The sequence below is a fragment of the Octodon degus genome, unplaced genomic scaffold (assembly GCF_000260255.1).
Source record: "Octodon degus isolate 3935 unplaced genomic scaffold, OctDeg1.0 scaffold00021, whole genome shotgun sequence".
Taxonomy (NCBI): Eukaryota; Metazoa; Chordata; class Mammalia; order Rodentia; family Octodontidae; genus Octodon; species Octodon degus.
Genome location: NW_004524597.1, coordinates 18,485,642 through 18,499,319, shown reverse-complemented (window position 1 = coordinate 18,499,319; position 13,678 = coordinate 18,485,642). Strand labels below are relative to the sequence as shown.

The 13,678-nt window shown below is 40.9% G+C and overlaps 1 protein-coding gene across 2 annotated transcripts in view; it reads right to left on the bottom strand.

Moving 5' to 3' along the window:
- Znrf3 (zinc and ring finger 3) overlaps nucleotides 1-13,667 on the bottom strand; it is a 153,343-nt gene extending 139,676 nt beyond the window's left edge. Inside the window, exon 1 of one of the 2 annotated variants that reach the window (XM_004628034.2) lies at nucleotides 13,458-13,667. Coding sequence is in view for 1 of the 2 variants with exons in the window: in XM_023711576.1 (XP_023567344.1) it covers nucleotides 12,698-12,709 (12 nt within the window). In the remaining variant the exon portion in view is untranslated. Of the gene's footprint in view, nucleotides 1-12,697; nucleotides 12,752-13,457 lie in introns of those variants that run through there. The other variant, XM_023711576.1, reaches the window with a different exon arrangement.
- Nucleotides 13,668-13,678: the final 11 nt, after the last annotated feature.

The following is a 13,678-nucleotide window of genomic DNA, read 5'->3' as shown; positions in this document are numbered from 1 at the left end:
CATTTAATTAATTAATTAGATACACTAATTATATACATACATATATATACATACATATATATGTAATCTTGGGAGGTGATATGAGGAAGACAGTAACATTTATTGATGGAGACTTGAACAGTCCTGGAGTGAACATGCCATGAAAAGACAACTATGAAAACCATCTAATAGTGAAATACAATAATGTAATACATAGATTCTGGAATCCTGAAGGTCCTCATTCCCATGTGATCAACACTATCTCACAAAAGCAACAGTAAATACATACATACATACCAGTGCAGTGGTACACACCTATAATCCTAGCCACTCTGGAGCCTGAGGCAGGGGAATAGCAAATTCAAGGCCAACACAGGCAATTTAGCCAAATCATAGCTCAAAAAAAAAAGCTGAAAAGTGGTGACACCCATTGTAATAATCCCAGAACTCGGAAGGCTGAGGCAGGAGGACTGCCATAATTTTGAGGCCAACCTAAACTACATAGTGAGTTCAAGGCCAGCCCAAACTATACAGCAAACAAAAAATTAAAAAAAAAAAAAAAAAAAAAAGGAACTGCAGTTTTGCCGGGGAGATGGCTCAGTGGAATAAGTGCTTCCCTGGAAAGCGCAAGGGCCTAAGTTCAATCCCCGGTTCCAACAAAAAATTAAAAAAAAAAAAAAAAAGGAACCAAACTATACAGCAAAACCTTGTCTCAAAAAGCCATTAACTAATTAATTAATTAAATGACTGGGGAATGTAGTCCAGTGATAAACCACTTGCTGACATGTGCCGTCCTGGGTTCAATCCCCTAAATGGGGGTGGGGGAGTTGCCAACTTCTAGAAGAAATAAGTGATATTTAATAATTTCACAAACGTTCACAAAGAGCTCCTAAATAGGAAAATATTCACTAAATTGAAATCTAAAATTCCCTCATACATAGCCCACTGACCTCTTTAGAAATACCACTATAGTCCTTTAAAACTCTGCTTCACTCCCAAAACTTCCAAGATCAAGGACCATGCCAGACTTTTCAAAAGAGGAATAAAATTCTGAGGAAGCCATATGATATAAATTTGGTTGGGGTTTTTTATTTTTTTTTTTATTTTAGGGAAGGGTCTACAGGTTGTTCAGGGTCTCACTACTAGATTGGACTCATAGTGATCCGCCTGTTTACAGCCTTCCAAAAGCTAAGATTACAGGCGCGTGCCACCAGGGCCAGTCTTAGTCGCCGCTGTCTCATCACACCCTAGGAATGGGGCTGGTACCATATGATATAAATTTGGGATCACATAAATTTGTCTCTGATGGGTCATTCTGGAACCACATACAACTTTTGCTGCTAACGATTTTTTAAGTGATACAAAATATTATACATATTTAAATAAAACACATCCTTAAAACTCCACAGGCAGGTTATGATATTCTCTTCTTCAGTATGTTTGGAACAATGTACTCAGGGCAGTCACATACCAGACTGCAAGGAATTAGTGTCACCTTCTCACTCAACCTTCTTTCTCCAGATCTCTAGAACACAGGCAAAACAAAATTATTTTGAGAACTTGGCCCAGGTTCTACTTGGAATAGCCCAAGGACACACTCATGCCTGAGATATACTTGTGAATACTGCCACAATCATAGAAATTTTTTCAAGAGTCAAGTCTTTTTCTGGATACACTAACATCCCCCTCAAAGTAATAAAATCTAGGAGCAATTCAGCTCAGTAACTCTGGAGGAGTTTTACCCACAAGGCAATAAAGGTACAAAGTATTCTGGCTCAGAGGAACATGCTGGTGGAATCAGGAAAGGTCTGATGAAGGACTGAAGGCTTGTGTGCAAGTGGGAGGGCTAGAAGAGAAAAAGAAGAGCAGAAAGTAGAAATGGCGGTCAGGAATGCTGAAGCACAGACATTTCAGCAGAAGGTTGATCAAAATGAAAAGCCCAAAAGGAGGAAAGCCTACAAAGGCAGAAACACAGGCCTACATCCCAGAGCCAACAGTGAGAAAGACTGAAACAGCAAATAAGAGGTTGTCACAAAAGATTTTGGTCAAGGGACTGATGTGATCAGAGGTTACTTAAGAAAAATGACTCTAGTGGAATAGGAAGAGATGATGGGAGGAAAAAGAATGGGAAATGGTTTAGGCAACACTGGGCATAAAGAAGTAAACTAGGGCCAGGGAGATAGCTCAGTAGAATAAGTGCCTGCTCAGCAAGCGCAGGGTCCTGAGTTCAATCCCCGGTATCACAAAAAAATAAATAAATAAATAAATAAAAATTTTAAAAAAGAAGTAAAGTCAACAGGAGTCAGAGGGGCTGGGGAAGAGAGCTCAGTAGAATAAGTGCTTCCCTGGCAAGCACAAAGGCCTGAGTTCAATCCCGGGTTCCGCAAAAAAAAAAAAAAAAAGGAGTCAGGAGTCAGAGCAAGTCAAGCATCATTGTGAAGACACCACAATTTTTTTGACTCATGACAAAGTAACTTGATTTAACTTTTGAAATAGTTCTGTAAGTCAAGTTTACAACATCCTAAAATGTCATTAGCTATCTGTTCACCACAGATAGACTAATCTGTGGTGAACAGATAGCTAATGTGAAACTCTGTAAATACACATTTCTGGGTACTCAATGATACTCCAAAAATTACATAATGGTGCTAAACATAATGCCAAATTTAAGAAAAAATATACAATTAGGTATTTTTTAAAAAGCATTCTGTGCCAAGTATGGGACAAATCTTAGCAACAAAGACCACCTAAATAACAGTAGGCTTTCTGGAGCAAAATGCACTCCCAGACAAGATGAACCAAGAAAATACAAGTGAAAGTGTACCAGGAATGCTGAGGCATAGAAAGACATCTCAGACATTTCCTAAAGCACCAGGCTCATGGAAAGTTTTCTGGAACTCAATCATCAAAGTGGAATGTTTTCTAGAAATACCACCATCAAGGAGCCCCTGAGTTCTAGTATATGTGCTGCCAAAGTGAGCACAAGACCTGAGTTCTAGTTCCAACTTCTTTTACGACCAAAGGCTGTGAAAGCTGTTGTCCACAGTTGTTTCACTGTAAAAGAAAGGCTGAATCACATCATTTTCAAAGTACATTTCAGCTCAAAAGTAACTCATAATATTTTTTAAAAGCAAGTAACACCAAAAAGGAATACAGATCCTTCAAAGAAAGGGATACAGATCCTTACGAAGGCACTGGCCAAGTGGTTCTGAGGCCCCAGGCTTCAAACCCAAGAGAAAATGGCTGCATCTATACTGAAGTGAAAACAGCATGCTGGTCACATCAGGGGCAATTTGGCTTTCACAAGCGGCATGATCTGACGCTACTAGGGTCTCAGACATCTGAAACACAGGATGTTTGAGGGAAAGAAAGGAAACTCACCAAGCACAACTGGAAAGAGTTCAACTTTAGCACTTACAGAGACAGAAGAGATGACACATTCTAATGACTGCATGGGCCAGGCACTGGTACAGGCAGTATTACAGGGACTTGTGAGCTGAAGAACTTGTGCAAGCTCTGAAGGAAAAAGCTGATTACCACTCTACAGCATCAGGCTACCACACAGGAATGTGGACCCAATGCTGCCAGGTCTTTTAATTTTTCAACAAGTGCTGATGTGAATGTAAAACTTCCTAGGTATTTAACAGGAATGAAACAAAATACCTAGAAGCTGTTTTCAACCTATAGGCCTCCTATGTAGATGCAATGCTGAGTTTTGTGCCTGGCTCTAAACTGGCATCTCTGCCCACCAACAACATTTTGATGGTGTCACTCAGAATTCAAAGACAAGATTCATTGTGTTTTTCCAGACCTAGGCCGTTCATAAGCAAAAACCATGTGCCTGGGGAAAAGGCTGGGTAGGAAACGGCATATACAGCTTTCTCCTCCCAAGCATCAATCTGCTTTGATGGGGGAAGAGACAATATAGTGGTCATGCCACGGTATCTCCTCTAGGCCTTCAAGTACAGCCATGTACCCGAACAACCACCTGATCTCTGCCCAGAACATAAAGGCAGCCTCTATTCCTGAATGGTACTCAGAAACATCTAGATGGAAGGTACTCAGATACCATGCCAGGCACCTAGTAGAATGAACTATAATCTAGGTCTCATGACAAAGAAAATGCCAGTATTTCACTGTTTATTAAATAGGCAGACTTTCATTTTATGAAGGCTTTTGTTATTTTTATGGTTCTTTTTAAAAGAGATATAACACGTGATAAGCAGGGTACGTTGAGGAAAGTATAAATTAGAACCAACCTTCTGCAGAACAATCTGATAATAGGAGCAAGAGTCATAAAAATGTTTATACGTAGTGTGCCTAATTCTAAAAAGCTTCAAATAAAAATCAAACGATAAGGGGCTAGGACTATGACTCAGTGGTACAGAATTTGCTTGGCATATACAAGGGTTGGGTTCAATCCCCAGCACCACAGAAAAAGAGAGAGAGAGAGATAGTATATTCTTCATAGTATTACTTAAATTAACAGAAAATAACATGTTGTGGTTCTTAAAAATATCTCAAAATATTTGGTAATGGGAAAATTTCCAAGTAGACAAAAAGCAGTAAGCACTATGTTTTTTCAATTTTCTTTAAAATCCATAATGAGACAAGGGGGAAAACTTACAAAAGCATCCAAAACACAAAAGTCCATAGATATAAGAATTTTTTGCCGGGGAAATGGCTCAGTAGAATAAGCACTTCCCTGGTAAGTGCAAGGGTCTGAGTTCAATCCCCGGTTCTGAAAAAAAAAAAAAAAAAGAATTTTTTGTGCATCAGCATTTTGCTGTACTTTCCTAGTACTATATAATAAACCCAAGTTATTTTTATAATTAAAAAGAATTACACTTTTTAAAAATGTATTTGGTACAGGAACAATTACACTTTTCTTTTAGGGCCCTGGGAAATAGCTCAGCAGCACAAGTGCAAGGTCCCAAGTTTGATCCCTGGTACCACAAAAAAAAAAAAAAAAAAAAAAAAACTTAAGAATTTTTTGCCGGGGAAATGGCTCAGTAGAATAAGCACTTCCCTGGTAAGTGCAAGGGATTTTTTAAAAAAGTAAAGCTCAGGTCCTGAGGATAGGTAATTTTTAAAAAGTGAGTTTTGCCTAAACCTCACCAAAATACACCTTGCTCCTCCAGCAAGTAGGGCATGAGCTTTGGTTTCATGGGACTCAAATTCAATTCAGCTCTGTGGTATTGAGCAGCTTTTCTTAGCTCTCCACTGCAGTTTCCTCTTTAAAGAGTTTTAATTGAACACCCCAAGTTTGTATAGGAAAAATTAGAGCATCTATGATATCTGTAAGGTACAAAACCCTATCATGAATACATAAAAGCAACTTTTCTTCTCTATATTAGTATTTACAGTAAGAATTCAATAACTGCTTGAAGGCAACTTAACCAACTCAAATCAACTCAAGTTCAAGAAGAATATCAAGTCATAATCAAGTTCTTACAGCACAAGATGGATCTTATAATTAAAACTGAGCCTTACAATTTAAACTTCAGTTTAAAAACGTAGCCACTTCCATGCCAGGAGGCCAGAAGTCCCCATTCCAACATACATTTTCATGTCAAGCTTTCAGGATCATCAGTTTATTTTCACCAAATCAGCTCTCATATCAAGTTTCTAAACAATCATATCACTCTGGCTGCTGGGAAGAGAAGGGGATTAATAACAAGTCTTACAACACATCTTAAGAGTAATAAAAATAAAGTGCTCTCCTTTGAGCCACACTGGGCTGGCTGATCTTACTCTTTTTACGCTATCATGAGTCAACAGAGCTGTGAAAAGTCAGATTTTAAAACATCTCATTCAGGTTCCAAATAGAACAAAAGCCTCCACTCTTTACCTCCTACCTGTATTCTGTTTGAAAGGTATAAAGGCAGGTCTCCACAAAAAGGTTATCAGCTTTAACCTCAAAGGTAGACAAAAATGAGTCCAAAAGGCCAGGCTGCTCCAATCCACACATTGTGCTATGATATACAATGGGCTGCCCAGGCCCAACCTTAGCAGCAGGGCCAAGTTCCCTCTCTCAGGGGCTCTTCAGTATCCCAAAGGCTGTGTCCTACCAGCAGGACATGTCCCAGGGAAAGGTTAACTATCTGGTGTCTGCCGCTACACTCACTGGTCTGCAGGCAAAAGTTGAGTCTTACTCATCCAGGTTCCCAGCCATTTCCCATCAAATGTCTGATGGGCAGAGGGCACCACTAAATGTCTGCTGCTGGAAGGAAGAGAGAAAATCCACAGCTTCAGGTTCTTACATTCCTTGAATCTACATTTAGGGTATTGCAGCCTTGAAAAGTTAGAAAAGTGACAAACATGAGACTTGACCTCGTTGTAGATAGCTGTACAGATTCCTGAATGACTAAAGAGTCAGCCACAGGAAGGAGGTGTGTCTCACACCAGAAATCCCTTTAAATGCCAGAACACTTCGCCCGTTCCAGCTTTCCTAATAGCCAAAAAACAACGGAAGTGCCATCGAGTGACAGTTGTATACTTCAAGTCACTGGTTCCTCTTCACAAACTTGGCAGCCACACTCTTAGTGGAAAAAACAAATAGAGCCTTTTATGATTAAAAAAAGGAAGAAGGATAGATGGATGGAAAGGAGGAGGAAGAAAGGAAGCGGGGAAGGAAGGAAGGAAGGAAGGAAGGAAGGAAGGAAGGAAGGAGAACTCTGTGAAGATGGGGGTTTCTCAGTTGAAGTTGCAGATTCATTTCTTAAGTCAATTGCTCTGGATCACACTCCAATCTCAATGTCACCATCAGTTCATATAATCTCATCATAAGAAAGAGCCAAGTAAAACAGTCTTCTTAAAACACAAGAATATTAGAATCATTCAGCCCACAGTCTGAATCTCACCTCTACTAGTGACTTGGTCAGTGATTCTGAAAAGTAATTTTACCTCTTTATACTCAGTTTCCTCCACCTTGCCAGGTACTTTGTCCATTAGATACAGTGAAGTTTGGGTGTGGTAGTACACATCTGTAATCCCAGCACTCAGGAGGTTGAGGGAGGAGGACCTTGAAAGTTGAAGGCCAGCCTGAGCATTTACTAATCAGTTTAAGGCCAGCCTGGCCTACATAAGTGAGAGCCTAACTTGGATGAATGGATGGATGGATGGATAGATGGATAGATGGATGGATGGATGGACGGATGGATAGACAGATGGACGGATGGACAGACGGATGGACGGATGATGGGTAGACAGAAAACAATTGAGCAAAGCCCTCTGCCCAGGGCACTTGCTAATTAGTAGCTTTAAAAAATATGGTCTCTGTGCTGCCCAGGCTGACCAGCTCCGGGGCAAAGGAATCTTTCTGCCTCAGGCTCCCAAGTAACTGAGACTATATATACATGCCTTGTGCCTAGCTTCATTAATTGTTTTTCAAAACTCTGGCAGAGAAAAATCAAAGACCCAAAACCTAAATTAAAAGAATACCTGGCTTTCCTCAGTAAATATACTTGACCATAAGTCACACTTCTACATTTTGTCTTCCCTAGTACACTCTGTCCAAGTACAGCATTAGCAGTATGTCAAGTCAGGGGATCTGATTAATCCTGTGTGTCCCTATTCTTACTATGTGGCCACTGGCAAACAGCTTTTCCTCTCTGGAGGATTGTACTTGGTTCTCTTGATTATGAAGATTGACTTGAATATCATTTTTGTCAGGAACTACAAATCCACATTCTGCAGGTTAGCGAAACACTGTCATAAGCCAAAATTTCACATAGTATATCATATCTTCAGATTAATGACAATTCTGAGTCTGACATGATGGCACATGCCTGTAATCTTAGCACTCAGGAGGCTAAAGCAGGAAGATCATCATGAATTCAGGGTCAGCCTGAACTACACAGTGAGATCCTGTCTCAAAAACACAAAACACACAAAAAAAGATGATTCTGAATACCAAGTCTTTGCAATTATTCTTAAGTATCACAGCTACTTTCAGTTACATTAAGGATTCAAGCATCGTAACTATCCACATTAGGGCTTTCTCAAGTGTTTTATCATGGAAAGAACATCTTCAGGCTTTTATAATGCCAGATGCCCTGTCATATAACAGATACTCCATACAGATTCATCACTCTGATGCAACCTAGTACTATAATATTAGTGGACATACTGGAAGCAAAGAGAAACATGCCTTTCTACCTAACCAAAAAAGAACAATAATTCTGGATTCATTAGCCATACCAAATGAAAGCACTCTCTAAAATTAATCCAACCCAGTAAGACCCACTGTCTACCCGATGTCTACTCTAAACCCATTGTTCATTAAAAAAATCAAGCATCTGATAACAGAGATCCCAGGGTAGGTACAGAGACGGACAAAAAAAACCTTTGGGGTCCAGGACCACAAAGGAAAGTACCAGGAACTGCTCTCAAGGCATCTCAACACTGACAGATGCACCCCTTTGCTATTTAATGAAGCTACAGTCTACTCCCCCAAATACTGCATCCAGATAATCATCTTGCACTTCATTTCTGGCACTCCAAGAAATACAGATAATTATTTTCTCATTTCTACCAAGGATGACACATAACTAATAGGAGACAAACAGGAGAGAAGTTAATTCATTATAGATAATGAATGCCTTAGGGCCTAAGGATTCAATTCTATGGAAAAATCCAGTTGGAAAGGATTATCATTTATCCATGCCCACGTCTGTCTCCATAAGAAACTGAACACCAGAAGACAACAGCAATATAATGCCTGGCACCAAACAGCACTTTGGTAACTGTGAAGTGTAAAATGCCCATGGAGGCATGGAAACCTACAGACTTCTTCCCTCTAATTCTTGCCTGTCTGAGGCCCACATCACTGTACTGAAATTAGTAGTACTAGACTATCTAATGACTAGATTAAAACTTCTCTTTTCTTCTTGGGATAAGGAGCATTAAGAAACCATCCAAAAGATAAATTTATGTCTTCTCAGAAAAACAGAAATGGGGCCAGGGAGATAGCTCAGTAGAATAAGCGCTTGCCCGGAAAGCGCAAGGGACTGAGTTCAACCCCTGGTTCCGCAACAAAAAAAAAAAAAAAAAGAAAAGAAAAATAGAAGTGCCTGTTCATAAGAATGTATAATTTCAAAGGTTTGTGGACCAACCATTTCTGGAAGGTAACATTACAAAGGTTTGTAATGTTCAAGTTAAAAGCTCCTGTATTACAGTGTTAAAAATTAGACATGAATTAATATCAAACTTCAACCAGCCAAGTTCTGCTTATTTGGCAAAAAACAAAAACAAGGAGGTAGAGAAGGCTGAGTTCCAATCCAGGGTAGACCATCTGCTCATTGTTAAAGATTAGAGAAGTGAACCTTCCCTTTGCCCTCCTTAGTCACAATTTCCTCTTCTATAAAATGGGTTAGCAATAGTTGCTAATGCTTTATTAATGTCATAATGCAATAAGCAAACAACATACAGTGCATCACTATCTTTTCTTTAGACTATAGACTCTTCCCATCCCTCCCACTCCCACATTCATGCCTATGCAGAATTGTACTAGTAATTCCCGTCAGATTTCAGGGTATAATATAGAAAACAAGAATCTAATTTATAAGAACATAACACATGGCCCTAATTTTCCCCAAAAAACAATTCAAATGTTTGCTTTTAACCTATAAAGGCCCATCTGACAAGACAGTTAGCAATCCCTTTCTGTGTAAATACAGGTCAGCTTCAGTATGCAATCATTCTAGTAGGCCAAGTCAATTTTTAGAGGCAGACCTGGTAAGTTAATTTGAAATGGAGATGAAAAGAAAGTGATCAGATGCTAAACTGCAAAAACACAATGACAGGGAAACAAAGCAAAGAAATTAAGTTTCTGAAAATTATTCTCTGTGATATTCTTAGTTAATAAAAGATATGTAAGGGTCTCAATCAACCTTTCTAACCCATGTCCAGCTTTCCTCTTACCCTCCAGAAACTAAAAAAAAAAAAAAAAAAAAAAAAAAAATCAATTTAGTTCTCAATGTTTCAGCTTCAATTTCATTCAACCCTTAATTTAGGATCTAGAAAGGTTGCTATTAAAAGTTACACAGGACCTATCATTTGACAAATGAACTTCTCAAGCATTTCTAAATATTAAACTTCAAGGGAAAAAAATGCATTTCCACTTTAAAACAATCTTTCATCTCTAGAAATGCAAATTTTCTTGGTTTGTTTAACCAATCCACATACCACTAGCCAATGTTTAATCAGGTCTTTATTTAACATCACCAACCATGTGGGGTGCACAGCCAAGACTAAAAGTTTCAGATAATGATATCATTAACAGCAACAAATTGGTTCAAAGATGAAATATGTATCAATATATCTGAGAATACTTTAAAGTTCCACACTTCAGAACTACAGGAAATGTGTAATTAATTCCCTCAGCACTCAAACTGTATGCCCGGTACTCTCATGTGCAAATGAACTGAAATCCTGAATGAATAAGATGATAAAGTAAGTAATGGAGTTTCATATCTCCATATTCATCACAACTTTCACAAATGGAGATATTTAAATTTTTTAAAAAATCTCTTGCACCTTGCATTAGAGACTTCGGGATAGTTACATAAGTCTCAAATGCATAAGGAAAGACCAACGTCTCTGGTATCTAATCAGAAAATTTGAATTCCCAACCCCACGCCCCAATATAGGCTGTCCCCTACCTTAACCAATGCAAATGACTGACTAGGTATTCTAATTGGAAGTAGCTGGGCAAACCAGACTTATCTATGATAAGGTACCTTACTGTATAAACAGATTCACACACACACACACACACTTTCATTGGCATATGACAGCAAAAAAACCCCACAGTAATACAAACCAAGTTCTTATCTTAGAATCACACAATTCTTAAAGGAGAGGAAAACAACTTTTTTTGAGGCAGGGTCTCACTTCGTAATTCAGGCTGGCTTTGAACCAACAACAATCCTCCTGCGTCAGCCTCTAGTGCTATGATCACAGGCTTGAATCACCATGTCCAGCTCAGGAGAGGGACTTTCAAACAATTTTTTTTCCTTAATCAAAAACAATAAGGCTACAGAATCCAAACAGCAATGCTATACTGCTATTTAGCTTTAATTATCAGAAAATAAACTGAAGACCATAAAGTATTAATGGCAAATCATGCAGTTCTTTAAATAGTAAATAAAAGATGGTTTTGAAAAGTTCAACAGTACTTAGAAAACACAATCTGAAGCTGAACACCAATTTTCTTCTACTTCTCGTTTCTAATCAAAAAAAAGTTATATTCCCCATCAGCAGTCCTAAAACATCAGCTTTCCTTAAAAAAAAAAAAAAAATCAGGGCAGTATTTGGAGGACTAATAAATACACGCCAGCCTTTGTACAATACAGTTCTGAAAGCCACACTGTGCTCCATCTACAGACACAGAGAGTTCAATGAGCTGGCCACCACAATAAAGTTATTAAAGAGTGTACCATGGAATGACTATTCACACAGCTCAGATAAATCTACCAATAGTACTGCAGTTATAAGGGAATTAAGGACACCTATTAGTGATTGCTTAACAAGTAAACTTATTAAATACTATTTAAGTCATTTTTCTTTCCTTAGCAATTGCTGACTTTGAAGGGGGAGGGGCCTAGCCTAATGGACTACAAAAAAAGATAAGCACTTCAAAAAGCTTCAAGAGAATATGTTCCTTCTGCCAAATTCACACAGTATCTCTCTATTCACAAGGATAAAATAGTTACAAATGATGTGTTTAAACTGCTAATTTTGTATTAAATGGTGAACCCAAGATTATCTCCAAACCATAGCACTAGTCATAATGGATAGCTCTACAGACAAACTACCATGGAAAAGGAGTACAAGTTAAAACACTGCAGATAAAAATCGCAAACTTCAAAAGTCTCCTCCAGAAAATGAAGTGCCACACTAAGACATCTTTTCACCCTTTAGAGGGCTGTAAATCAAACATTTCTGAAACTATAAGGACAGGACGCACATGCCTGTAATTCTAACACTTGGGAGGCTGAAGCAAGAGGAGAATCCCTGGGCTACATAGTGAGTTCAAGGCCAGTGTGGACTACAAATAGAGACCCTGTCTCAAAAAACAACAACAACAAAAAAAAGACATAAGGGTATAGTGAACACCTCAAGGAAGGGCGGAATCACAAAGAGCAAGATTAAGATTCAAACTCTTCTTGAAGGCTGCAAGCAAAGGGCTTAGAAATCTTGCAGTAATGCATTCTTTCTAAAATCCAAAAGTTGGACAGTAATAATACCATAAGGGCAAAAAAGCCCAAAAGCGTTTAACATTTGCAGTCATAGAATTCAGTGTACATGCCCTTCCAAACACCAGACAGAAGTTTAAAATAAGGGAAAGGGCACCATAAGGCAATGCTGATTAATCAGGGGCACAGGTACCTCCCCAGCTTCGTTAAGGGCACATCTCCAAGGATCCAAACTGCACAGTTCCTTCTTATCCACGCAGAGCGCTAAGTCTACACTGAAGAAGACAGGAAAAGCTATCCCATCTCCGTGAAGTCTTTCCATACAGCCCCCTTCTCTTAACAGTAAAGCGCAGAGGTCCTGAAGTTTAGGCCCTGCAGCCATGCCGTGGCCCCCAAAGGCTCAAAGACTAAACCATTTCAAAGCACTAGCACGAAAAGGCACGCCTATTAACAGCCAAAAGTACGCCGGCCGTCTACTAGCAAGATTAAAGTCCTAGTCAAGGAAGCGGGAAACCTACCCAGCCAACCATTCACGGAGATTTCAGTTGAAAGTCGTCAATCCCCACGAAAAGTGGACATAGGTGGAGGCCCTGTCAGTGAGCGACCCTGGCTCCTGATTTGAAAGGCCTTCGCACTAGTCCGTGGGTGAGGGATGAGCAGGCGACCTCCCTCCCAACCTCTGTAATCTGAGGCAGGCAACGAGGGCTGCCTTTCACTACCACTCCAGAGCACCCCCGATCTCCACTCCTTGGTCAGTTCCGCCTGCTTCCCTCCCTGCAGCTGCCGGTCCAGAGCCCAGCCGAGGGTCAGCACCCAGATGAGGCTGGCGGCAGGTTCCAAGGAGAGAACCGATGGCATACAGCCCCTCAGACAAACCTGGCCGCTCCCAAAAGGGGCACGCAGGGATGAAACGCAAAGCCCGTGACCTGAAAGAAGCTACCCATCCTTGTAACACTTGTGCTTCCAAAGTTGGCATTCAACAGGTAGTTCCCGGGACTTCCACCTGAGGTGGACGGAAATGTGCAACCAGCTCAAAGGGGGCCGCCCAGGATGAGTGCCCGGCCCTGCGTCTACCTCCTGCCTCTGGACCCACAGGAGGCCAGGCCCCCACGTGCGCTGGCCCCCGCTGCAGCTCCCCGAGGCCCTCCGGGGAGGGATGCGTCGGCCTCCTCGCCGCCCGCCCTCCCGCCCACCAGCCTACGGCGGGGTCGGCGGCGCAGCCCCCGGGGCCATCTTGTGGCGACGGCGACGACGCGGGGCCCGGGCGGCGGGCACTACCTGCACGATCTCGCCCTCGGCGCTGAGCGTGGCCCCAGCCGGCGAGAAGCGGCCAGTGAGGCCGGTGGTGTAGGTGGTGTAGTCGCCACTCGGGCTGGACTCGAACAGCACCACCTCCACGAACGCCGTCTCCTTGGCCCGCGCCGCGCCTGGCCCCGCGGCCGCCAGCAGCAGCCCGAGCAGCAGAGGCAGCGGCGGAGGCGGCGGCAAGCGGCGGCTGC